General features: G+C 41.1%; 1 protein-coding gene across 1 annotated transcript in view; it reads right to left on the reverse strand.

Moving 5' to 3' along the window:
* The window catches only part of MAP4K5 (mitogen-activated protein kinase kinase kinase kinase 5), a 67,790-nt gene that overhangs the window by 13,520 nt on the left and 30,676 nt on the right, over positions 1-23,594 (reverse strand). Inside the window, exons 3-21 of the mRNA XM_010282780.1 lie at positions 18,100-18,190; positions 16,857-16,921; positions 15,646-15,701; positions 14,369-14,416; positions 14,232-14,274; positions 12,459-12,531; positions 11,402-11,533; positions 10,820-10,882; positions 9,564-9,645; positions 8,806-8,922; positions 8,418-8,496; positions 7,322-7,380; positions 6,214-6,278; positions 3,002-3,044; positions 2,398-2,551; positions 1,723-1,820; positions 1,580-1,621; positions 919-1,003; positions 749-828 (exon numbers count right to left, since the gene is read on the reverse strand). Coding sequence (XP_010281082.1) covers positions 749-828; positions 919-1,003; positions 1,580-1,621; positions 1,723-1,820; positions 2,398-2,551; positions 3,002-3,044; positions 6,214-6,278; positions 7,322-7,380; positions 8,418-8,496; positions 8,806-8,922; positions 9,564-9,645; positions 10,820-10,882; positions 11,402-11,533; positions 12,459-12,531; positions 14,232-14,274; positions 14,369-14,416; positions 15,646-15,701; positions 16,857-16,921; positions 18,100-18,190 — 1,475 coding nt within the window. The remainder of the gene's footprint in view (positions 1-748; positions 829-918; positions 1,004-1,579; positions 1,622-1,722; positions 1,821-2,397; positions 2,552-3,001; positions 3,045-6,213; positions 6,279-7,321; positions 7,381-8,417; positions 8,497-8,805; positions 8,923-9,563; positions 9,646-10,819; positions 10,883-11,401; positions 11,534-12,458; positions 12,532-14,231; positions 14,275-14,368; positions 14,417-15,645; positions 15,702-16,856; positions 16,922-18,099; positions 18,191-23,594) is intronic.

Consider the following 23,594-nt stretch of genomic DNA (forward strand, 5'->3'; position numbering starts at 1 on the left):
TTGCCCCTCTCTGAGTTTTCACTTCTACGATGATGCTCCCAGAAACAGAGGACTTCTCTTAAGCACAGGTCTCTGTGCAGTGCCCTTTCTGTGAAATCATCTTTCTCTTACTCTTGCTCATAGCTACGCCCACCATGCCACCTCTGCTTTCTGACCCGTGCCGTGTCTTGACTGAATTTAATGCTCTTTAGAGGCCTGAAATGCCTTTGTGAACTGCTTTAGAAACCTACAGGTATAAATCTCATTATCAGCATCTGCTGATACTTCCCTTCCAAGAATACTCTGTTACTCCTGGCTCTAAAAAAGCATATGTAACAATACCATGATTGCATAAAGTGGCTTTGGAAAGGGTTAGAGAGGCCAAGAAAACAGACGCAAATGTGTATTTATCGGTGGTAACAATGCCAGCTAAATTAAATGGCTGAGGGCTTTGGTAGCATCCAGTGGAGAAGCAATATGCCATCTAGTGGAGATAAAATGGAGAGAGAAAGGGCAGGTAATCGGTGTTCTCCAACGAGAAGACAGACATTTTAGCAGAGAGCTCCTTTGAAAGCCATGTTACATAACCAGCAACAAAAGCTTCAGATAGTTAGGGGAACTATTAATTTTAGGACTTCCATTGCTCGCTTTGATGTGAATCAGTTTATGCCACAAAGCCTGGCATCCCATCTACCCCCTCCAATATCAAACTTTCTTGCTTCATAATATCCCCAGATCTATTCTGTGTGTTCAGTACACCAAAAATCACCTGTTCCATTGTTGCTTCGTGAAGTTCATTCAAATTCAAAGTATAGATACCTTCTTCTGTGCCAAAGATAATATACTGATCTAAAAATTGAACAGAAATTGATTATTTCCCAAGCTCATTATCACTTTGGCAACAGGCAGGTTTAAAATAGAAACCTAAAATAACTTCACCTTTAGTATCTGGATGTATCCATGATGTTGCACAATTAATCTTCAAAGGACAACCGTCAAAGACTTTGGAAAAACACGCTCCCATCTGAAAAACACCAAAACTGGAACCTGAAACAAGTTTGCAGTATAAAGTGTTTATCTTCTGGCCCTTGGCCACTTAGCACACACCGCTGCTCTCTTTTTTCAGACACAAACTTACTCTAATATGCCATGACGCAAAACATTTTTATCTTCCCCAAAAGCTACAACGCAGCCTTCCAAAACTTTTCGTAGACTTCGTGTACATTAAGAAACACAAAGCGGGATCAGAATGATACGAACCATTTTAAGTACCTACTGGGTAAGAACATACGAAGAATGGCATATGGAGGGAAAACAAGCAGAAATGTTTTTTTACTAAGCAGAGAGTGCCACTGGAGATCACAGCCCACACGGCCAGTGAAGTCTCCAACCCTTCACATCCAGACTGAAAGCTGAAAGGAAGTTTGTAAGAAAAAGAAACAAATATTGTCGATTTGGTATGTGAAAAATAACTGGCTATGAGATGCAGAAAATCACCCCAGATGAGCTGTTGGCTTATTCTAGCATAAACCTTCTGACACTAGAGAGATGCCATGACAGCAGGCTTCCAATAACTCTTACTGCAAAGGAGATTTCTTACCAGCACCTTTGGTGTTGGTGGTAAACCATTGATTGCTGGCTTCTGTGGGAAGAGAGAAAGATCATAAATTAACTCCCATGCATTGATATAAAACTAGCTAGCTAATATGACAGTGAAATCAGACTGAAAGTCCCAATACTTACAGGAAAATCTCTTTTCTCTTTTTTACGTGGCAGTTGAGGGATTTGTCCAGACCCTTCCGCATTTTCTTCAATGAGTTTCAGCATGCCATCCCCGTTTCCTGAAAAGAAGCCCAGACACATTTTGTAGATCACTTGACACAGTGAAATAGAAAATATTTTGTTGCCCTATTCTCTATTCTTCCCTCTGTCTAGAGAGGGCAGAGAAGAGTGAGCTCTGAAGCTTCTGTATACACATCTCAGGTAGCCGAACGCTTCCAAGGACAGCTGGCCACTCTTCTGCAAGCTAAGCTACACAGTTTTAATAAAGGCTTTCCATCATCCAAACAGTCCCTGGGCCAAACACAACTGAGAAAAAAGCTGTGGCATGGTCCTCGCAGATGATCCTCCCCACACCTGCTATTCCCGAAGGCAACACAGGAATGGTACTAACTGGCTGAATGCCCTTGTTTTGGGAAGAACGTTTCCACCAGGGATCATGGCTCTAAGAACCAGCACACATGTAAAAAGGAAAGCTGCACCTTGTGATTAGATTGTATTAAAAAAATTATCTGCTGAAAATAGCTAGCTCTAGAACCGATTTCCTTTTACAGTCACCTTTAGGAGATTTAATGCACTTACCTAAGTCACTGTATCGAGCTGTGAGCAATCCGGGGCTACTGAGGCTGCTGGTCATACCAACGGGGGAAGAATCAGTCTGAGGCCCGCAAACAGGGATACTTTGTCTCCTGTGAGCTGGTGGGGCTCTGTTCTGTGAGTCTGGGAAATGTTTTATTGTCTGACATTTCTCGTCATCTGGGAGGTTTTCCTCAGGATAACTGTTTATTCTCGGCTGCAACAAACCAAAGAGGTGATTACCTGGGAAATGGCACCTGGAAGCATAAACTTCAGACAAGTTCTTCTTCTACACACACAAAAAACCCCCAGCCTTTGAAAAAAAGACATTTGACGGCAGAGTCATCTGAGAGGTATTCCTTCTCTGATGGAAAATCAGAGCAGCAGGCAGAATGCTGAACAGGAGGACAACCCATGCAGCATGCTCTCTTTCGAGGGAAAATAGCTACAAGTCACTTTGTCTAGGGCAGCGTACAAGGCCAGGAGTCCCCAGAGGTTGAGACTGTACAGACTGCAAGTCAGCGTAAAATATGAAGCTGCACGAAGTCTGCTAGCAAATGGTATTTAACAGAATTTATAAACTTCTGAGAGCATCAGACAGAAGAGCTGCAGAGACTGCACAAGTGGGGTTTGCCACCCAGAACTCTTAAAACCCATCATCTCTTACCTTAGGAGGTAGCGGAGGTGGGCCTGCTCGCTTTAGTGTTGATCTACAAAGAAAAGGTGCAGTAGTTGTCTTAGTTAAACCAACAACATGAACAGAATTACTTGAGAACACAGACTATAAGTAAGATGAGCTAGATGCATAGAAAAGACGGGTCACAGCTTTGCACGAACAGGGTTAAACTACAAGTCCAAAAGTGGGAAAAAAAGCACGTTAATCTTGTTAAAAGTGTTGGTTTTTTGAGCAATTCTTGTTCTTTCATAAGTGCCAATGTTATAGAGCACTCTGTGGTGAAGGGTTTTTGAAATTAGCAAATAAATATACATTCCGGGACTAGTTTGCAGCTTTCACTCTGGATCAAACGTTTGGGCACCAGAGGAGCTGCACATACCCCACCAGAGCTCTGCAGGAGTATATGCACGTCCTGTCACCACCAGGCCTGGCTCATGACTGAGGGATTAATCAACACAAAATCTGCTTTAAACTATTAGGCACTTCCATATGCACTCTGAGATAACCTCAGGAAGGAGAGCAAGGGAAGAAAGCATTGCTATGCGGACATTCTCCTGACGATCAGATAAACAGTCAAGCGTGCGTTAGACCTTTGAGTGCAACCAGCCCTCATTTATTTATGAGTGGCAAAGCTGCCTGCAGCATTTTAAGGAAAGAGGTTTTGCCAGAACGCTGCTTGCTTTAGCGAGAGCCACACGGAGTAAACACAACTGTACATGAAGAAGGTCCACTCACTCTTCAACATCTTCATTCCCATCGCCAAATTTTGTAAGCAGTCCCCTAGGTAAAACGTTTATAAAATTAAGAGCTCTGCTCTAAGGTCAACACGTGCAACTACACCGATCGGCGACATCATTGTGTTTCGTAACAAGCATCTCCCAGCTCTTTTCAAAACAAAGTACTTCTCTCTTATCCACTGCATTAAGACCTTTTTCATTTAGTACAGTCCTTTGCTTCCCCTCACCCCCCAATAATCACTGAAGCTCTCTCCCATACCAGATAGCATCAACCCATCTTTCATTTCCCTACCTGGTGTTTTAAATATTGTTGAAATGCCTAATAAAAGTACAGGATGAAAGAAGGAGAAGAAAAAAAAAAATTAGGACAGAGGAAGTTACTGGGAGACAAATGAAGAAAAGCCTTTACAAAGGGAAGTTTCCTCCTTTAGTGTTACACGCTAAAGACACAGACTGTTTCCCATTATAGTGGGAATCTTTGTTTCAAAGCTATGCCAGGGTCAAAAAAGAAATTGTGACTAGAGGATCAAAGCAGTACTGAAAATATAATCCTGAAACAACAAAACCTGATAAAATTTTGCAAAATGGCAATTTTCAAGCTGTGTCTTAAAAAAAACCCTAACTCAGCCAAATCTGGATTAATGTAAAATTTCCCTGCAAGTTACTTCTGAAAGAAAAGCAGACAACAGTTGCCAACAGGAACTATTAAAACTTTTAAAAGAGAAAAAGTCCAACCATCAACAAAAAACACCTCCACAATGCAGAAAATTTATAAAAAAGTAATTTTAAAATGCTACAATAAGGATGAGAAAAGCCAAGAAATAAGTTCAATCATCGGGTACACATTCTGGCATTCCCCTCTCAAGTCAAGTAATTCCCGAGTCGAAGATATCAATCACCATTCACTCTGATAAAAGCCAAAGGGCATGAAAAGCAAGGACCCCCCGCACACACCCTCTCTGTACATCCCTGGTATTACTCAGAATTGCTGGGACAGAGGAGCTATGCATTTCCTGTTTATCTTTTCAAACTGGAAGTGGTTTCCAAGTAAGCAGCACGGATTCACCATCCAGAAACTTTATGCCTGTCCTCAATACTAAATCTGTATCTATTTACCGATTTACAGCCCTAGCAACATTTGCTACGGCTACATTTCTGCTGCTTTTAATACAGTCTGGTATAGACAATCTTAATAACGCTACACAAACAGAACCAAATCAGTAAGTCGCTTTGCTGGGAGGAGCTTCCCTCCCTCCCCGCTCCTCGACCCCGCAGATTCCAGCTGTCTGCAGAAAAGCCAGCGCTCACGAGAAAGGCTTTCAATCTGCAGCTCATCGGGGTCACACAAACAAACCCAGAGAGGAAGCAAAGCAGTCGCTGTCATTCCTGGACAGGGAAAGGCAGGGCCTTGAGAGCCACCCCAAACTTCTACTACAGTAAGAGTGAGAACAGAAAAGCGGGTTGAACTTAAAAAGACCCCAACACTGGCAGTCTCCGTGAGACGGCCAGCTTTCCGGGGGGCTGTAATGTCAGCTGACAGCTTATGCAAGACTTTATCTGCAAAAAAGCCAAAGAAATTCATCGTCTGCTACTCAGATCCAAATGAAGATGGGAAACAGGCTCTTTTAGCTGAGCAATTATTTCAACCAAAATACCATCTTTTCCTACATATGTGCATCAGTCGGTATTACTGAACTTCTGTATTCTTCACTGCAAATTCAAAAATTGCCTTTAAAGGCAGAATCCAGTATTTTGCAGCAAAAGGAAGCCACATACTTGATAAATTCAGTCCTAACTTGGACAGAGTTGTGCTCCCTTACTTCAGGCCTGCTTTATCCCAGGGGAAACCAGTTATAGCATATCTTTACCTAAAACATTTCACCCCCAGAACACTATTAATAATCGTATTACAGATTACACTGATCAGACGCCCACAGCAGAAGCAGTCCTGCTGTCGTACCGAACTTGGCAAAACTAAATCTTGAACCGGTTTCTCCTTCCCTTTCTCGCAAGGACCCGACTTCAGGGCTGCGAACATGCTTTGCCACAGGATGTCACAACCACAGCCGCAGCTCAGAAGAGAAGCGCAAGGCCAGCGCAGGATCCTGAACTCAGCCCTTGCAAGTTTACCAGCTTTGTTTCAGAAAATTGACTTTGGCTGTGTTATTTCAGCATGCTGGCCAAACATGTACACTTCACTTTCCATCTACAATTGGGGAGCTACAACAAATTTAAAACAAACTACTGATTGTAGTTAAAAGAGATTAAAACCCATTCCCCAGGAGAATGACCAACCAACTGCAGAAGGACAACCACATACTGGGTTTAATCTCCTGTAACTATGAATATAAGAGTGGATTATTAGGGCTTATGGTTTGATTTTCCACCACAGCTCAATTTTTCTTTCAGAGTATATTTTGACATTAAGTCACAGAAATAAAAGATGTTTTTAAACTCTGTACTCACTTGCTGCTTCCACCATCAACAAAAGGATTCCAATGTGAAGCAAAGTCAGTGCCAGCTGCCACAACCTGAAAATGCAGAAATTTTCTTTTTTTTCCCCGGTCAAACTGAAATACCTTATCCACAGCACATGAAGAGAGGTCTGGGAGATTCCCAAGTCCTGTAGAATGACCCATAAGCAGTAAAATAAAATTCCCAAGTGAAATAGGATTTTACAATCTAATTATAAAACAGTTGTTGAAAAGAGATCATCATCATCTTCAACTCAGACTTAAATGCAGCACCTGGAAATGGTATAATGCCAGTATCAAGTGGCAGTAAGTAACATGAAAGCAAAAATGGATAGTGAAAACTCAGTAAGGATTTTCCACTCGCGGCACTTCTAAGACACTCTTCCAGCAAGAGCACGTGCTGCAGCCACCTCCAAACTCATATGAGATGCCATCAGCAGAGGCTGTGAGCATTCGTGTCACTAGAAATGGCACTGAGGGGACCTCAGCGGTAACAACATGTGTAGATCTAATCAGTCACATTCAAGAAAAGATGAACTCGTACATACCTGGTGAACTGGAGCACAGCTGTGAAAAACAGGAATGGGATTTTTCTGGAGTGCTGCGCACTAATGTCTACAAATCCAAATTAACAGCAGCTGTTGCTATTCACAACACTTATTAAAAAGTGGAGCCTTCGTGTACACAGGCACATACTAATCCCAAAGAACGTTAATTAGCTGATCTGCAGTAAACTGCTGAGGGCTGCAGCAAACAGCAGCAGCTCACAGGGGGCAAAGCCGGCTGCATGCGAGCTGGCGGCCTCCCAAGAAACGAGCAGCAAATAAACCCTGATGCTGGGAAGATCAGGGACTCAAATGCAGAACGGCCTCTTCACATTATCAAATTAATTGGCACATTCTTTTTTCATCTGAGCACGACCCTCTGTACAAAGCATAGAGGGCCATTCATTTTCTTAAAAATGTGGCAATTGTCTGGGGACCAAGAGCGGTCTTCTCATGACTTTGTACTGCAGAGACATATTACTTAAGAGTTGAACCACAAAACAATGAATACACTATGATTTTAATAAAGGAAGGAAAAACCAAACTTGTCCTTACCATTTCATCCCGAGCTTCTGTTTCTTTCCGTAGAGGGGGCTCAAACTGCAACTTATCAACTGCAAAACATTAGATTTTCAAATTTAATAGACACAACGTCATATAGAGCCCTCTCAGTGCTTACTACAGTGAAATGCACATTGTAACAGATGTAAGTATTATGTACACAACACTTAATTTGCCTATAAAACATGACCATCACTTAAATATCAGCATTATTGTTTAAATGCTCAAGTTTGCAAATATGAAACCCACAGGAAAGAAACAGACCAACGGTAAATACCAAGTCATTATATGAAAGTACACTAAAATGTAACTTCATAACCACGTGTTACTTTTGATGCACGTGAAAGAGAAGAAAGAGGCTTTTTAACAGCAAGTTTACTAAAAGTGTGATGTACGCGATGCAGAGGAGCGGATAGCATTTACACTACAAAAGACATTTGTTCAAACCTGGAGAAAAGCCGTTTCTACCCCCAAATTTGTATTAATATTGCTTTGAAAGAAAAGAAGAGGTTATATTAAAAGAAAATGCATTATGTTAACACGCACCCTGGTCAGGGCAGCTATTGCAATCACGTGCTCCATCGGGGTCAAGAAAAGGTTTAATTTATGAACTTGAAACAGTGTACAAACAGTGTACAAAAAACCCCACAGATGCTACTTTTTTTCTATATTTTCTCATCACACCATGACACCCAATGTACTCATGTGAAAAGATGCCCTCCCAATTATTGCTCTCATTTTTTGATGTTTGCATATTAGTGTTTTTGCTGTTTTAAGTAAGGCTGCACGGTCTGACAGAAATTGCAGAGCTGAAAGGCTACGCTGGTCATGCAAGATTTCCACATCAACATTACAATGCAGCAATGAGATGGAATGAAACAGTAGAAAAATATGCAAGTTTTAATTTTAGTTTTGGAAAAATATTTTTGAAGATTCACGTGCATGTGCTGTTTCTTCTGGTTTAGTTTCTCAAACGTGCCAACAGCAAAAGAGACTTTCCAGAGTACACAACAGAAGTATGACACCAACATCCTCCATCGGTAGAAGCAAACCACCACCACCAAACGGGCAAAGTACATTAAGAACTTACAGTTTATCTCTGATGCTGTTCTTTCTGCCCTAATGTTCCTGTTCGTCGAACGAATCGTATGGCGGATAACGGAGTGAGGCTGCAAGGGTTATGAACGGAAAAGCTGAGAAAAGTCGCGTGGCTTTCTGTTGGATCTCAACCAACAATCAAACCAACAAAGAGAAAGAATAGCTGTTGCAGTGCAGTCACACATGGTAACATGCACCACCTTTGTCCTAGCCTTGCATAGTCCATGCTAGGGTAACTATGCTAGGGTAACTCTAAAAATGGAGCTCTAAAAATGATGGGGCAATTCCCCTGTCAAGCTGCAATCTTACAGTCCCAAAGCAAAGCAGGGTTATTTAAACAGTAGTTTTACCTAAAGACAGAAAATAAAAGATGTTCTCACCTCAAAATCATCATCATCAACTTCACTGTAGTGTGTATGGTTGTCAGGATTATTAACTTTGTCCAACAGCTCAACTGCTAAAGATCTTGAAAGACCAGGCTGCCCTACAAAGCTATGCTAGAACCGCAGAAAAGAACAAGTTATAATACGCAACTGATATGTAACTTTCAGTAATGAACATTCGATATAGAATGTCACTGACTTTTGCCTGCTTTCTGGGGCCTTGAGTATTTCTTTAATGACTCCTTGTTGGCTAGGCTTTCTAACCCCTCCATAAGCATGGAAACGCCACGCTTTTAGCCACTTGTAAATTGGAAATTAAACTCCAAGTCAAACAAACAATAATACCTTAACTTCATTTTCTACATGAGTAGTTCAGTCGAGTTCAGGAAGGCAGAAATAGATATATGAACAACTGCTAAATACATCCATTTTCTGTTTGGGTGACAGAAAGGGTCAACATCTACGCAGCTGTATCCAAGAGGCTGAGACACCCACTTGTAGAAAGGACAGTCTGAAGACAGACCATGAGGCAAATTTCTGTAATTTTTCCTACCAAAATCATCTAAAAATCTTGCTATTGAACAAAATCTTGCTACTTCCTAGAGTTCACCAATAACTCTTTTCTTCAGATTTCACCACCCGTGTTGTAAGATCAGAGAAAAAAAATTGTTCCAGTTTGGTCTCCTATTGAACTGTTGCTCACTTTGAAGCAAGAGATCTCTTAGTGATGTCACTAAATGTTCCAAGTCACTTACAGAAAGGAGTCTGTCTGCTGTCGGTCTCTTCTTTGGATTTTTTGTAAGTGCTATTTTGACAAAATTATGGAATGTTGATGACCTTAAAGAAAAATGACGTTTTATGTTTAATTTTTCAAGAAGATATTTTTTATTTTAACACAGTTACTAAACAGATTGCAAAAGGGTGTGCTAAATTAGAATGTTGTCCAAGTACCTCATCTCAGGTTTGAATAATCACATTTTCAAGTTGACAAAATAGGAAAAAACCCATTCGATTCATGAAACTTGCATGGAAAATGTTTGGTACAGAAAATAAACCAAACACATATAGTGCTATTTCAACTTTTTCCAGTTTAAATTGTTACAGAATTAGGTATCAGAAACAAAAATTGTGAATTATGCACCCAGTAAACCCTCAAAATCTAGGCAAACCTACAAATTTCACTGTTCTTGTCTACAGGTAAGAAAATAAAATACAAAGTTCTAGACAAAGACTCCACTTGCTCTTTAAAATGCTCTGTTGCTATTTTCAGAATAACTTCAATGATTGTGTCATACAACCTCTTTTTAGATCTGAATTATGATTTGATGTTATGACTGGACCTACAATTTTTCAAGCGTTTTTCTTGCAACTGCATTTGTGTTAGTATGCCTCTCTGGGGACAGCATTAGCCCAAGTCTGCTTTCTTTCAAATCACGTTACAAAACACATTTCCTCCTCTCTTCTTAGCATCTCAGAAGCATGAGCAAAAATCCTGCACACCCAAATTGTTTTGAATCTCATGAATAAAATATTAGTAAGCATGGTACAAAATCCTGCAGGGACTAGGAAGGTGTATCACAGGTTGAAGAAATAATGAAAGGAAACCATTACCTGTCCCATTGACAGTGGCAAATACCTCATAATAGCAATTAAAGGATAAAAATAGTTTTTCTTCCTAGAACATACAAAGAGGATCCAAGAAGGGAGATTTCATTTCCCTCTGGATCACATAAGTTTACATAGGTAGGACTGTCCTGTCCCTTACTGCTTGTTTTCTGCCACATCAGAGTATGTCTGTTTCTGGACCTTAACCCTCTTGTTTGCTTTCAGACACCTGCAAAAACCAGCTAGTTCTTTCTCAGTGAAACTTCCTGTAAGCAAAATCACTTCTCAAGATCCTGAGTTTAAAACTAGCACACACTATTTTTCACTGCCTCCCCTCTTCAAGAATGACAAGTACTGTTTTCACATTATCTGCAGAATATTGAACAAAGGAGAGGGTTTAACCTACCATTTTGCTTTTTCCTTTAGCTTTGGCGGTTGAAAATTACTTTTTGACATTAAAAACAAAGCCCTAAAGGTAAAGGAAGAATAATGTTATTATATGGTAAAAAAGAATTAATTTCATTCCAGTATCTAAACACTTCAAATTAATACTTCACAATCAGAATCATACTGGTGAAACTGGACAAGTCTATACTGTGTTAAAGGGCAGACACAGTAAAGTTGTTGATTTTCTTATCTTTAAATAAGATCTTTTTATCACCATGCATAATCCTGTTAAACATAAAGCTACAGCTCCTCTTCTAGTGATTTACTACACCTGTTCTTAATCACAGCTGTCGTTGACACTACAAAGCTGGTGGGTTTGTTTTTTTAAATTAAAAATTTCAATGATAATTTCAATTCTAAATTTAGGTCTGTAGCTTTAGACTGATGTCTTAAAAAAAGACACAGCTCACGCAGAAAGTAGATGTTTGATGAAGGAATCCTAGTGTGAGTTTCTAGGGCTGAGCTACGGAGAAGGTTAAGCTACATCTACTGGGAGCGAAGGGGATCCTGGAGATGATAAGCAGCTCCCCAGCCAGCAGACCTCATCGGGTGAAGATCAAACATGGGTGGCTGAAGCTCTGCGAGTTCAATCGCCGTTATGCCAACTGCCCAGATATCGCAGAGCTGGTTATATCCACCGTTCTTTTCCACCGCTGCAACTTCTGGGGCCATCCTTTAAAAGCAAAGGGATTGTTCAGCGAGAGCCCCAGCCACTTCTGAACAGTGCCCGCATGCCGGGGGCACAAAGCGCATCACATAACCCTGGAGCAGAACCCCCCAAAGAGCGTAAGACACAGAAAAACCTGATGTCCCCCTCCCCTCACCCAGCATTAGGGGAGCAGAGAAGCACACAGAGGTGATTCGCCCGAGGTCGTGGGCTGGGCAGCAGCGCTAGGAATAGAACCAGTCTCATGATTCCTGGTGAAATGCTTTAATGACCAGATAATCTCCCTGCCCTCAGTCCTCCTTCTCCAACAGGATAAAGAGGGCAGCGAACAATAAAAAGCCATTGTCTGGATTAAGTTTTATGTATGTCTATACCAAGAATACCGCCCTAGGCATCTCAACGGCATCACAGTAATGCCAGAAACCAACAGCAGTTAAATTTGCATATATAATACAGCTTAATATTTACAATGATATATTTGCCTATTAAATGCCATCTTGTACAGACATTAATCAGTAGAGATGACTAAAAGATAGTTTAAAATCTGTTTTTCTTCACAATTCTTTCTGCGCAGCAGAAATCCAAAAGACATTGTTCAGCTTATTCACTAAAAGTGTATGAAGCTACTGAGAAATGGAATGACCATTAGGTATCCAGAAAAAGGGGAGAATGTTCTGCATTAATAAACTTGGGAGAAACAGCAATCCTACCTCAAATATCAGGTAGTTTGTGTTACAGTAACAGATCAGCTACAGTCAGTGCTTCCCAGACTTTTACCCTTTGGGTATTTTACTTGGAAGAAAGGGAATTTATGCAATTGCTATGTATTTAAAAATATGTGTGTATACTTCAGTGTGTGTATTTTAGAATTCCTGGCATAAATGCAGCCTTAGCTTTGCATAGAATCATAGCAATCAAAGTAATTTATTACCAGTAAGGGGTACCAATAAATGATTTCCTCTTTGCAATGGTGGCTGTTATTTTTGCTGCTACACCGAAGTCAGCTGGAAAACGAAATTATCATAGACTTAGACATCTCATTTTAAGATCCGAATTCTACTCTAGGAAGTATCACATTATGAAAGAACAATCACATTTCTCATCCAAATTAAAAATTAATTCAGCTTCAACAGCTAATGTCTTCACTGACATGACTTCAAATTGAAAAGATGAGTTTCTACACACAGTTCACTCATGATCCTGTTCCTTTCCTAGCTATTTTTCCATCTCACAATACAGCAACCAAGCAACCACAAAAAATTTCGTGGATATTCAATTTAAGATTCCAGAGGAAAAACAGCATCATGCTTTGGAAACGGTACTATTTCTGTGTTACTTATGGAGGAATGGCGGGGAGCCATCTGTTCTCGTTTCTGGAGACTCTGTCTAGGGGACAATAATCCCTTGCTCTCAGGGCTGCAGATAATCAGGTGGTCTTGCAGAGCCAAAATCATTTAAGTCCTTTTTATTTTTATTGCATTTGTAGTATGATAGCTGGGAATAACTGTGGGCAAATCTAACTAGCTTAGAAGGCAGAAGGAAGGTACCAGTGCAGAACCCAAGTTTAATACATTTAGTGGAAGCTTTTACAAGTTTCAAGCTTTCATTCTTTTTTTTTTTTTTCTTCACCCTTCTTTAAAAAAGCCATACTTTCCTAGCACAGCACTCCTGGTTCACCACAGGGGATTAAGAGCGTTGAACCACACAGCTTTTCTGAAGAGCAGCGATGCAGCTAATGTACAACCGCCCTGATTCCAACACTGGAGACAGTAAGATGAGCATCCAATTCCTTCTCCCAGGATGTCTGCTTCCTACTTCCTGCAGGGCCCTGACTACACACAGACCTCTGAAGCGAGGCATCAGAGCAGCAGATTGGGGTTTTGAAGGCAGCGCACTCAGATAACAAGAGATATAGTCTGTTTGTACTGCGCTAAATGCAAAGCGTCACTGGAGGAAGCCAGTAATACAGATCTCTTCTGAGTTTTCATCTGTAGACCTCAGAGCGCTGGCAAAGGAGGAGAGTTCCCTCTTCTCCACCTGTGTGGAAATGCCCAAACGTCATACACTGGGGTGGAGGCACAGCCAGGATCAGACCCCACATTTCCACAGGCTGCCAGGCTCAGGAGACGCTACCTCACACAGTGGATCCTTGGACATTCTGACGGAGAGCTGCCATTCTGGCTAGGAACAAGCACGTTGATATCAACATAACCCCAGCCTGGCAAATTCCAGGGAAATCTGGGAGGCTTCCAGGCTTGTTGGTTGAAAAAAGAAATTATCTGTAACTGTGATAGAATGCAAAACTTCTCATCTCATACATACATGAGCCCATGGATATGCACTTTCTGTGGTCAACTATTGCCCTAAATATGAGTGAGAACATCCTACAGTGCAACACCAAAAGGTTCATGCCATAGAGAAGAATATCTAATAAAATTGACTGCACCAATACAGGAGACATGCTGTATTATGCTTTATCATTTGCAGAAAGCCTTATCTTTGCTTGTGCATGTGCTGCTCAATACAAAAGCTGAATGTTCATATTGGGAAGCTGTACCTACATTCTGGTTATCTTTTTGTCCTAGTGGAATGATAAAAGACAACTTGCTAAATCGAAGTATCTCAGCTGGTACTGTACTTTCTTTGATCCAATTAAAATGTTCTCATTTGCTTTCTGTTTTATTATTAAATTCAGGCAACTTACCTAATTTGACATCTCCGTGGTCTGTTAGTAGAATATTTGCACCCTAAAACATAATAAGTAGAAAGTTAAAATGCTTTATCAGGAATATTTTTCTGCACCAGAAAGTTTGAGACAAATTTCTCAAAGTTCCAAGTTACCTTTATATCTCTATGCATTTTGCCCTTCATATGCAAATAAGCAAGACCCTGGAAATAAAGAGACACAACGCTTCATTTTGTCATTTGTCAACATACTACAAAGCCAGTCCCACTTAATAAATTTAAGTTACTCAATGTATTTTATTTGAAAGTGGAGAAATTTGAGATTTGCAGATAAGAAGTACACTGGATTCTGCTCCTCGTCTCTCCCAGCTCCAGCCAATGCACGTGAAGACTCGATTAAACCAGTCACGGTGTAACATTTTACACAGATATGTGTATTTTCAAAACAAACCTCAAGATACATCACCTTTTCCCTTTATTAATATTAACTATTTTTGAAGTCCTGAAGGTTTCAACAAGCAGGTGTTTAGCCTTTAAGCTGCCCTTCCAGCAATACAAGTCCCTGCAGTAAGAAGCGATCAGGCACAGAATTGCCAAGTAGATTAGTTCACGGGTCTACACCCCTGCCTCCGGCAGTGACCAGTTCAGCCACCGCTTCAGGGAAAGCTGCGCATCCCCGCGATTCTCTCATATATTCATATCCATATTTGTTCACAGATACAAAGAGTGGGGGGAAAAAAGCTCCTGCATCATTTTATCTCACATTTCTACAGTTATTAGCAAGCACAAGATGAAAGAGAATTTTGGTCATCTGGTTGCAGTATTTTTCCTCTAAAAATTATTAGAATTTATTGCCACAGATCAAGCAGGCAGTTTAAAATGTGCCTTTTTTTCCCCTCCACATTATTCAGCTACTTACCCTTGCTTACTAGGTATTAGCTGTTTTCTGCAACAAAATTCAAAAATTTGTCCTAAACAACTGCTGCAATGAATTACTATTAAAACAATGGATGAACATAGCCCAGAAACACTGTGGTCACAGCCTGTGAAGACCTGTCTTCCACAGTTTCCCTGAAACCAACAGGCTTACCGAAAAAACGGGTGCAGGACAGAGTTCTCAGTATTTTCGTCCTGCAGTGGGATCCACAAGAGACCATCTGCTCTTGTGTAAACTCCTTTGCAAATTACAGCACAGAACACTGCTCTGACAATGATTTTAAGCAAATATTTGCACTGCATTACTGAAGTTTCTTGCTAATTTTTCTTTACAGTATGGAAACTAACAGATTAACCCTGGTTAATTGATTTCAGCTGGGTTCCCAATGCTTACAAATGTAAGCGAGGGTACTGCAGCCCTTTCTGAAATCATCTTCTGTATCTACTTTCTGTACGTGGAGCAAACACTTTGCTGTATACCTGCAGAAGTACCATACCTGTAAAGTTTCTCTGCATACGTATGCAATTTGTAACTCTGACAGAGGTCCTGTTACTGAAAACACAGATTAAAAAGTGTGTAAGTCTACAATATATAACATCCTAATAACATTGTGAAGCAACCAAAAAGTGTTGTCTCCATGCAAAAGCTCATTTTACATGAGCTGTATTTTTACACTGAGCTGAGAAAAGGGTTTTGTTAGCTTGTTTTAAAGAAAGGCTTTCTATAAAAAAACCAGCACAATAACAATAACTGACAACACCCACAGCAAGAAAAAAACCTTTTTTGACAGAAATCTGATTATTTTACAAACGACTTTGTAGTAATGTAATATTCTGTAGTCTGAGGAAGATAAAAAACAATAAAAGTGACTTGTGCTAATTTTTTAATATTAGAAATGGCAATGTTCTTCCTATACTAGGGCCCTATTAGACCTTGAATTGTTTTACAGCTATTTGTACTAACTGGCTGAAAAATAAAGCAGAAAGAGCTCTGGTATTTGAAAACTGCATGTTATCATTTAAAGCAGAGGAAGTCTCCAAACTGCTTTCCCAACAACTCCAATAAATCCTTCTACAGAATCAACAATTCTAGATGAAACCTCAGAGGGGAAAATAATAATAAAAGAGTGGTACAGTATTGCACAGGAACAAGAATAGCAAGTAATTTCTATCCTTTAAAGGTCAAATGTAGAGATTTCCCAGTAAATTACTGCTTCCTCACACCATGTACAGTCTTCATATCCAATTAGTGTGATTTCCGGTTGTGAACTTTTTAGAGGTCTTTTTTGCACCCCTTCAGAAAGCAGATAACCTGCTTCTGCGTACGGCACTCAGAGGCATGGGCTGAGAGAAGCCAAGACACAGGGGAGCTCCCACTGTACAGCTACTGAAGAGCTCTCCACTGGAATAACTCAGACTCTTTGGGTCAGTCCCCTAAGCATCGTGGAGAAAAACAGTGTGATGATTAAAAACTAAAGCATGTCCCATCCTGCAATGATGGGGTATTAGTCCAAAATGATGGTCACCATATTTGAGAAGTGCTCTCGACAAAATCTGTTGACTATAGCTAAAAAACACTGTTCATGCCCTAAGAAAAAACACGTGCGGTGCCTGGCCACCACCAACCATTCCCCATTAGTTTGCTTATTATTTATTTTTCTTCTTTGCAGAAAGCTTCTAAAAAACTTTAAAATAAATTTCAAAGTACCATGGTAAATATCTTGGAGGGATCCCCCACCGCAGTATTCCATGCATATCCACAGCTTCTCACGGCTATCAAAAGAAAGTTAAAACACAAGCATCAGAAACGGATTGATCTGTATACAGAACAGAGTTAATAATTATTAATTAAAGTATTTTCTACGGGGATTGATCACTCTTTGTTAAAAAGACACATTTTGATATATGACTAGCAGTTACACGTTTTACATATTTTTAATAATCTCAATATAAATTCTTACCTATCAAAATGAAAATTTTATGCCAAAGTCCCTGAGAAATCTTTAAATGTTACCAGACCTAAAAGGTGTTGCTTTAACTCTGACCTCCTAACTGCAATGGAGAACATGCAGAAGAAACACCTGAGGTTTATCTGCTATCAGCAAGATTACATTAGATAAGATTGAAACTGCAAGTGTAGTGTGTCAAATTGAAATTACCTAATTTATATCTAAACAACTCTTCATGGCCTCCGAAAAGGGTACTGAGGATTTAGAAGTTCAGCCATTTTGTCCCAGTTGAAGCCCATTTGGGCTGTACAGATTACCTAAAAAGTGCAGCTCTCCAAGAAATCTAAAGATGAAGACTTGTAAAAAAAGACCAAGCAGGTGAAGTGGTGATATATATTCCCACAGAGTCAATTGATAAATGGCAGAGTTCCACAGAAATGGAAAGTATTCCCCAGCTTTCTGTATAACATTTAACGTGTGCACTTGAAGATGCAGCCAGCTGGCATCACCTTGCTTCTGCCTCTCAGAACGTCGCATCTGTTACACCAGAACTATGAAAAATGGTACTACCAGCAGCTCAGAGTTAGTGTTTTGCTCTTACAACTCACTGGCTATACTTCCACAGCACACAAGGCTACCATTAAATAAAACATCTAAAAGCAATTCTGCTCTAATGATAAATGATGAGCTAGTTTTATATGAGAACTGATAAATGTTTAAAATCTGCCCTGCAAGTGAGTAGAGCTGGATATGTTGCAAGAGTCTCTAGGGGAAAAGTTTCTTTCTGTTCCTAGTGATAAAAATATTCCAGCCTTTTGGCCAGCAGAGAAAATAAAGTATTAGTCACTTGACTTTTTTTTTTTTTTTTTTTTAAACCAACCAGGAACCAAAGGGAATTCAACCTAGAGAAGAACATTGCGAGAGGATATAAGTACTAAACCAGACCGAGCACTGTTTTAGGAAAGAACCAGCAGAAACGCAGGTATAAAAAGTGGGATTTACCTGAGATAGCTCCCAAAATAGGCGACTATGTTGCAATGTTTGCATTCTTTAACCATATATATTTCCTGCTGTATCAATGAAAAGTCGTCTCCTGGAAAACAGGAAGCAGCCACAGTTACATCACACGCAACTGAACACTCAAGGAGATCTGAAGGTATGCACGTAACTCATAAAAACAAGCCATGGACCTGGACAATCGCTAAGCCCTTCACGAGGGCTTTCCAGCACACCAGGCTGTTCAGCAAGAGTCATCTACATACAGCATCCTTTCAGTCTCCATTCTTTATTACATGCTTCGCACGAGACACCAATATTTCTTAAGGAGCAACAGAGAAGGGCTGGCCTGGTGGCCTGAACATGATCCATCAGTTAAGACAGCTCGGCACGCACCAAGAGGGCTTTGAAAAGGAAGCCAAGGGGTCCCACGGTAGGATGGGAGCAGATGAGAAAACTCCGGAGCAGCCCCTCTATAGCCATCAGACAGCCCCAGCTGGAGTTGATGTAGCTTAACTGGGACACAGCGCTCACAGCACAAGGGTCCCAGCGACAGAAGGAAAAATCCCTGCAAACTAATTCCAGAGCCCTCTGCCTGAGATTGGAAGAGCTCACGTACCATGGGCTCTTTATTAAAAGTACTTCATTTCAAAATGACTCTGATAGAGCATATGGCCTGCACGCCCACTCAGCCACCACTGACTCAGAAGAGAAGCAGAGAGTCCTCAACACGGCCTGCCTTGTTATGAGTGCGTTTTTGGATGAAGACAGCTACATAAGCACATTTGCACATCCTAAATATCCTTTGGGAGAAAAAAAAAAATGATACTGAAAAATATATTATGGCCAGAGCAACAGCCTAGCATATTCGTGCCTCTATAATTTGAAAGGGTAAAAGCTGTCATAAATCAAAAATAGTAATAATTTTATAGATATAATGATGCAAACTAAAATGTCTAAAAGCTAAACACTGATACACTTTTATTAAAACCCGCTGAGAGAATTTCCAAACAGAGGATGTTCTCCCCAGAATCTAGAGCTCAAACACCGCAGCTCCCTGAAGCTCAGGGCAGGCTAACAGCCAGCCCCGCGCTGGGGCACGCATCAGCTGGCTTCGGAGGACCAGCCTGCACAGCAGTGACGTAGCAAATAACATCAAAACCAGCCTATTAGTTGTCCTAAACATGCGCCTGCTTTGTGACCAGACATATATATATACCCCTTTATTCTGCCTTCGGCATGAATAAAACTCTGTAACAGCTTGCAAGACATGAAAGACTAGAATTTAGACAAAGGTTTTAGGTTTTAGATAAAATGCTGCTCCAGACAGTATGGTAGCTACCGTGTTCTCTCAAGGAAAAAGTTCCTTTGTATGTTTATTTTTGTTTAAAGTTTCACAAGTAAAAGTTATCTCCTACTATCAAAGTCAGGGATGTGCAACCCAGAAAAGACGTACTGCTTTGTACTGCACCCCTTAATTTATATTATTTTGACAGTCCAAGAGGTCTCTTTGGATTTGTTGTAAGTTCTCTTCGGATTCTTCACATGTTTATTTAACAAGCAACAGTGTAGCCAATATTTTAAATAACCTCTTTAAAAATATATGTCTTTATTAGCTGTGCTTTGAAGCAACTTCCCTGAGCAATGATGTCACTGGTGCCTGCAGGACCCACAGCAGCCAGTACTGATGTACAGCCCCACGGCATTAACCATCCCTTTGGAAACCCTGGTTCTCCATACATCCACCAGTAGAATCACAGAATCGTTAAAGTTGGAAAAGACCTCTAAGATCATCAAGTCCAACCATCAACCAACACCACCATGCCCACTAAACCATGTCCTGCGGTGCCACATCCACACGTTTCTTGAACACTTCCAGTGATGGTGACTCTACCACCTCCCTGGGCAGCCTGTGCCAGTGCTTGACAACCCTCTCGGTGAAGAAATTTTTCCTACTACCCAATATAAACCTCCCCTGGCACAACGTGAGACCGTTTCCTCTCGTCCTATCGCTGGTTACTTGGGAGAAGAGACCAACCCCCACCTCACCACAACCCCCTTTCAGGTAGTTGTAGAGAGCGATGAGGGCTCCCCTCAGCCTCCTCTGCTCCAGACTGAACACCCCCAGTTCCCTCAGCCGCTCCTCATCAGACTTGTGCTCCAGACCCCTCCCCAGCTCCGTTGCCCTTCTCTGGACACGCTCCAGCACCTCAACGTCCTTCTTGGAGTGAGGGGCCCAACACTGAACACAGGAGTCGAGGTGCAGAGATAGCCAAAGAAGTGCCAATCTGGTATAATAATTTTCAAATTATCACAACCTTTATGTCTCAACGATTACCAGACTTTTACTTAAGAAAATAACTATGAAATCCAAAGGTCAAAGGGAACATACATGTACAAACACATCCCTGACTGATTTCAGTAAATCCTCAAGGGCTTCTTGAAGTTGAATTGTATGGAGAAACACGGCACTGGGGCAGGAAAACATTAGTAGAAGAGTTTCAAATGTCAAGAGTCTTTTTTTAAACACAAGTTGTATTTTTTTTAATCATGAAAAAAAGAAAAGGCAACACCATTTCCATAAATTTAGCACAGACTTCACACTGTGCTTGCTTTATGTGTTACATTTCAGCTACCCTTTGCTTGAATTCATGCACCCTGCCTATAAATTATTACTATGAACAAAGGGGGTTTGCGTTTGAACCAGACTGATTCATTCCTCCTGTTTCTCTGACACACTTCCTAAGAGAAATTGTTGCATGCTCTCAGATAACTCACTGGAGCATTTTAAAACTACAGAAGTTTTTCAAGGAAGTCAAACCTAAGCAAGTTTGATGGCAAAATGCCCCATCCCTGGAACCATTCCAGGTCAGGTTGGACGGAGCTCTGAGCAACCTATCTAGTTGAAGATGTCCCTGCTCATGGCAGGGGGTTGGACTAGATGACCTTTAAAGGTCCCTTCCAACCCAAAGATTCTATGAAAAGCCTCCCACCTCTCACCAAAGGCAGTACCGCCTTTCTTGAACCCTACTAGCTGTCCATGAGTTCAGACTATCAAACGCCAAATACCCATGCCCTCTTCTTAAACTGCCATCTTCAAACCAAACAATATCTTTGATATGTCAGAAGCAGCATTTCGGAACAGCTAAATACTGTCACATGTGAAAATCATGATCAAGAAGCATCCCCACAACAGCAAAAACTTGTAGGCAGTGGCTGGAATTGCCCGTCGGTAGCACATCGATTGGGCTGCCTAATGTGGAGCAACAGAAGTGTCAGTTCTAGGAACCGTGACTAATGGGGAAAAATTGAAGGAAATACGGTGATTTGGGCTAGAAAAAGACTGACGGTAGAAACGGTAACAACCTTCATGCACATAGAAGATCTCAGGGGAGAGGGGAGAAGGGATAATCCATTCTCCAGTTTTATGATAGGACAATTAGCAATGGACTTAAACTGTCTTAACTTACATTCCCTGTACAGATGAAAAGCTTTTCCTATCAGAGTAACGTCACAGCTTGAAGGGATGGGAGGCTGTGAAATTTCCCACCAGTGGAAAAAAAAGAAGAAAAAAAAAAAAAGAAAAAAACACTGAACAAGTACCCATCAGGAGTGACTTAGGCTGATCCTGCCTGTAGTAGGAGACAGAAAAGATGACCTCTTGATTTGCAATTAATAAATGAAGAATCTATGCAAGAAATCTATGCAAAATTTTCATTTTCCTACAGAAAAAGGGAAAAAAAAAGCTTTGGAAAAGGAAAGGGGGGGTGCAAGCTGAATATAGACAGGGATCTGACAGAAAAGTAGCAAAGAAATAGAAAGAAGAGGAGCGGTATCCATGAGAAAATATGTAGAAAATTATTCTGAAAGATCAGACACAGAGATAGGAAAGAAGATGTATAGTCGTTCAAAGATGACAAGAATGAATTCAAAACAAAAGAATTCAGAGTTTCCAGGCAGCTGGAGTATTAATCTTGGCAAGAGATGCTGGGATAGGGCAAAAATTAAATATCCTTGGATAGCATGAAAAAAAAGACGACAGTAAGATGAAGAATTTGTAGGAAATACTTCATAAGAGGGAGACAGAAAGATAAAAAGTATTAGATCAAAGGTGACAATATATCCATACAAAGAGATTTTCATCTGTTTTAGTCATCAGATATTGCTTGATGCTAAATAACACGGAATTGGAAAAATGTACTTTTTGTCTACTCACATGTTTGCAATTACGGGTTATGTGGCATGCTGAGCAAAAACGTCGTTTAGGGAACTGCTGTAAATCACCCGAGCAGCGTGGTGAGTCACTGCAGCTTGCTACTATTATGTAATTTCACCTCTGCAGCGAGACACACAGGACACAATAGAGCATTACAATGGAATATTCTCCTCCGACCACAGCCCATGGTCGAGGCTGCTCTGCTTGGCACAACCCGCTGCTTGTTCTCCAGCACAGCTAGCAGGGACGAGACTGCAGAAACTTGCAGCCATATCACTGTGCGATGCGATCGGGTCAGGGTTCAGAAGCTAAGCAAGGTAAGGCCTGGTAAATTCATGATAAATCTGTATTTAAATGGGAGATCATCGAGAGGACTGACAGCTCATTAACAGTAGTGAATTATTCTATTTGCAGACACTACTTCTCACCTATGTGGAACTGGCACGTATGGATGCCCTGCCAAGTTGCCCTAGATGGAGAGCGTGTGTATCCTGGATCCACATACCCTACCCTGCAGCATGGCAAGGCTCGGGTGGCTCTAGTGCCTATCACACAGCACTATTAGGTCTTCTGCCTGACCTTGACAGTTTTCAAGCAAGTTTATTCCTGGCCATATTTTCATGTGTTCCACTGACCGCTTTGAGTGGTCCCATCCTGCAAAAAGACCCAGGGCCACTTGTCACAACTCTGCCTGGGTCAGCTGTGAATCCCTTTATTGTCCAAAAGGCTCCTCAGGGGAGAAATTCATAGTTACTCTTTTAAATGGGTTTATTCCGCATTACTTCAGTGCTACATCACTAGGCTGATGTGTGCAGGAGCAGAGGGAGGGACGGGCTGGCAGCGTCCAGGGCTCACACGCAACTGGGAGGAGAGAACTGACAGCATTCAGAGACATGCACGGTGTCACCAAAGGGTGGGATGGAAGCACTTACTAAGAAGCCAGATCTTCAAGGTGCCAGCCAGCCTGCCAGCACTCCTGCCCCAAGCTAGTGCCCTCAACGCGCAGTCCTCACAGGCCCCAGCACACTAGACGGAGACATCAGGCTGCCTGGCAGGAGGTGTGACATGCACTCCAAAGCCTACCTTCAAAGCCTCTCTAGGAGCTTGACTGTAAATACTTTGCAAATGTGGGATTTTTAACAATAGAATTAACATTTGTTATTTAGAAGTGAGGTGCCGTTTAGCAAGAGGACCGGGCGGACGCTACTGTACGGGATGCTGAAGGACAATAATCAGGGTCACACCATCGCTGATAAGCCCAAACACTCTCACTGTATTCGTACAA

This window comes from Phaethon lepturus, unplaced genomic scaffold (genome assembly GCF_000687285.1).
Source record: "Phaethon lepturus isolate BGI_N335 unplaced genomic scaffold, ASM68728v1 scaffold9822, whole genome shotgun sequence".
Classification (NCBI taxonomy): Eukaryota; Metazoa; Chordata; class Aves; order Phaethontiformes; family Phaethontidae; genus Phaethon; species Phaethon lepturus.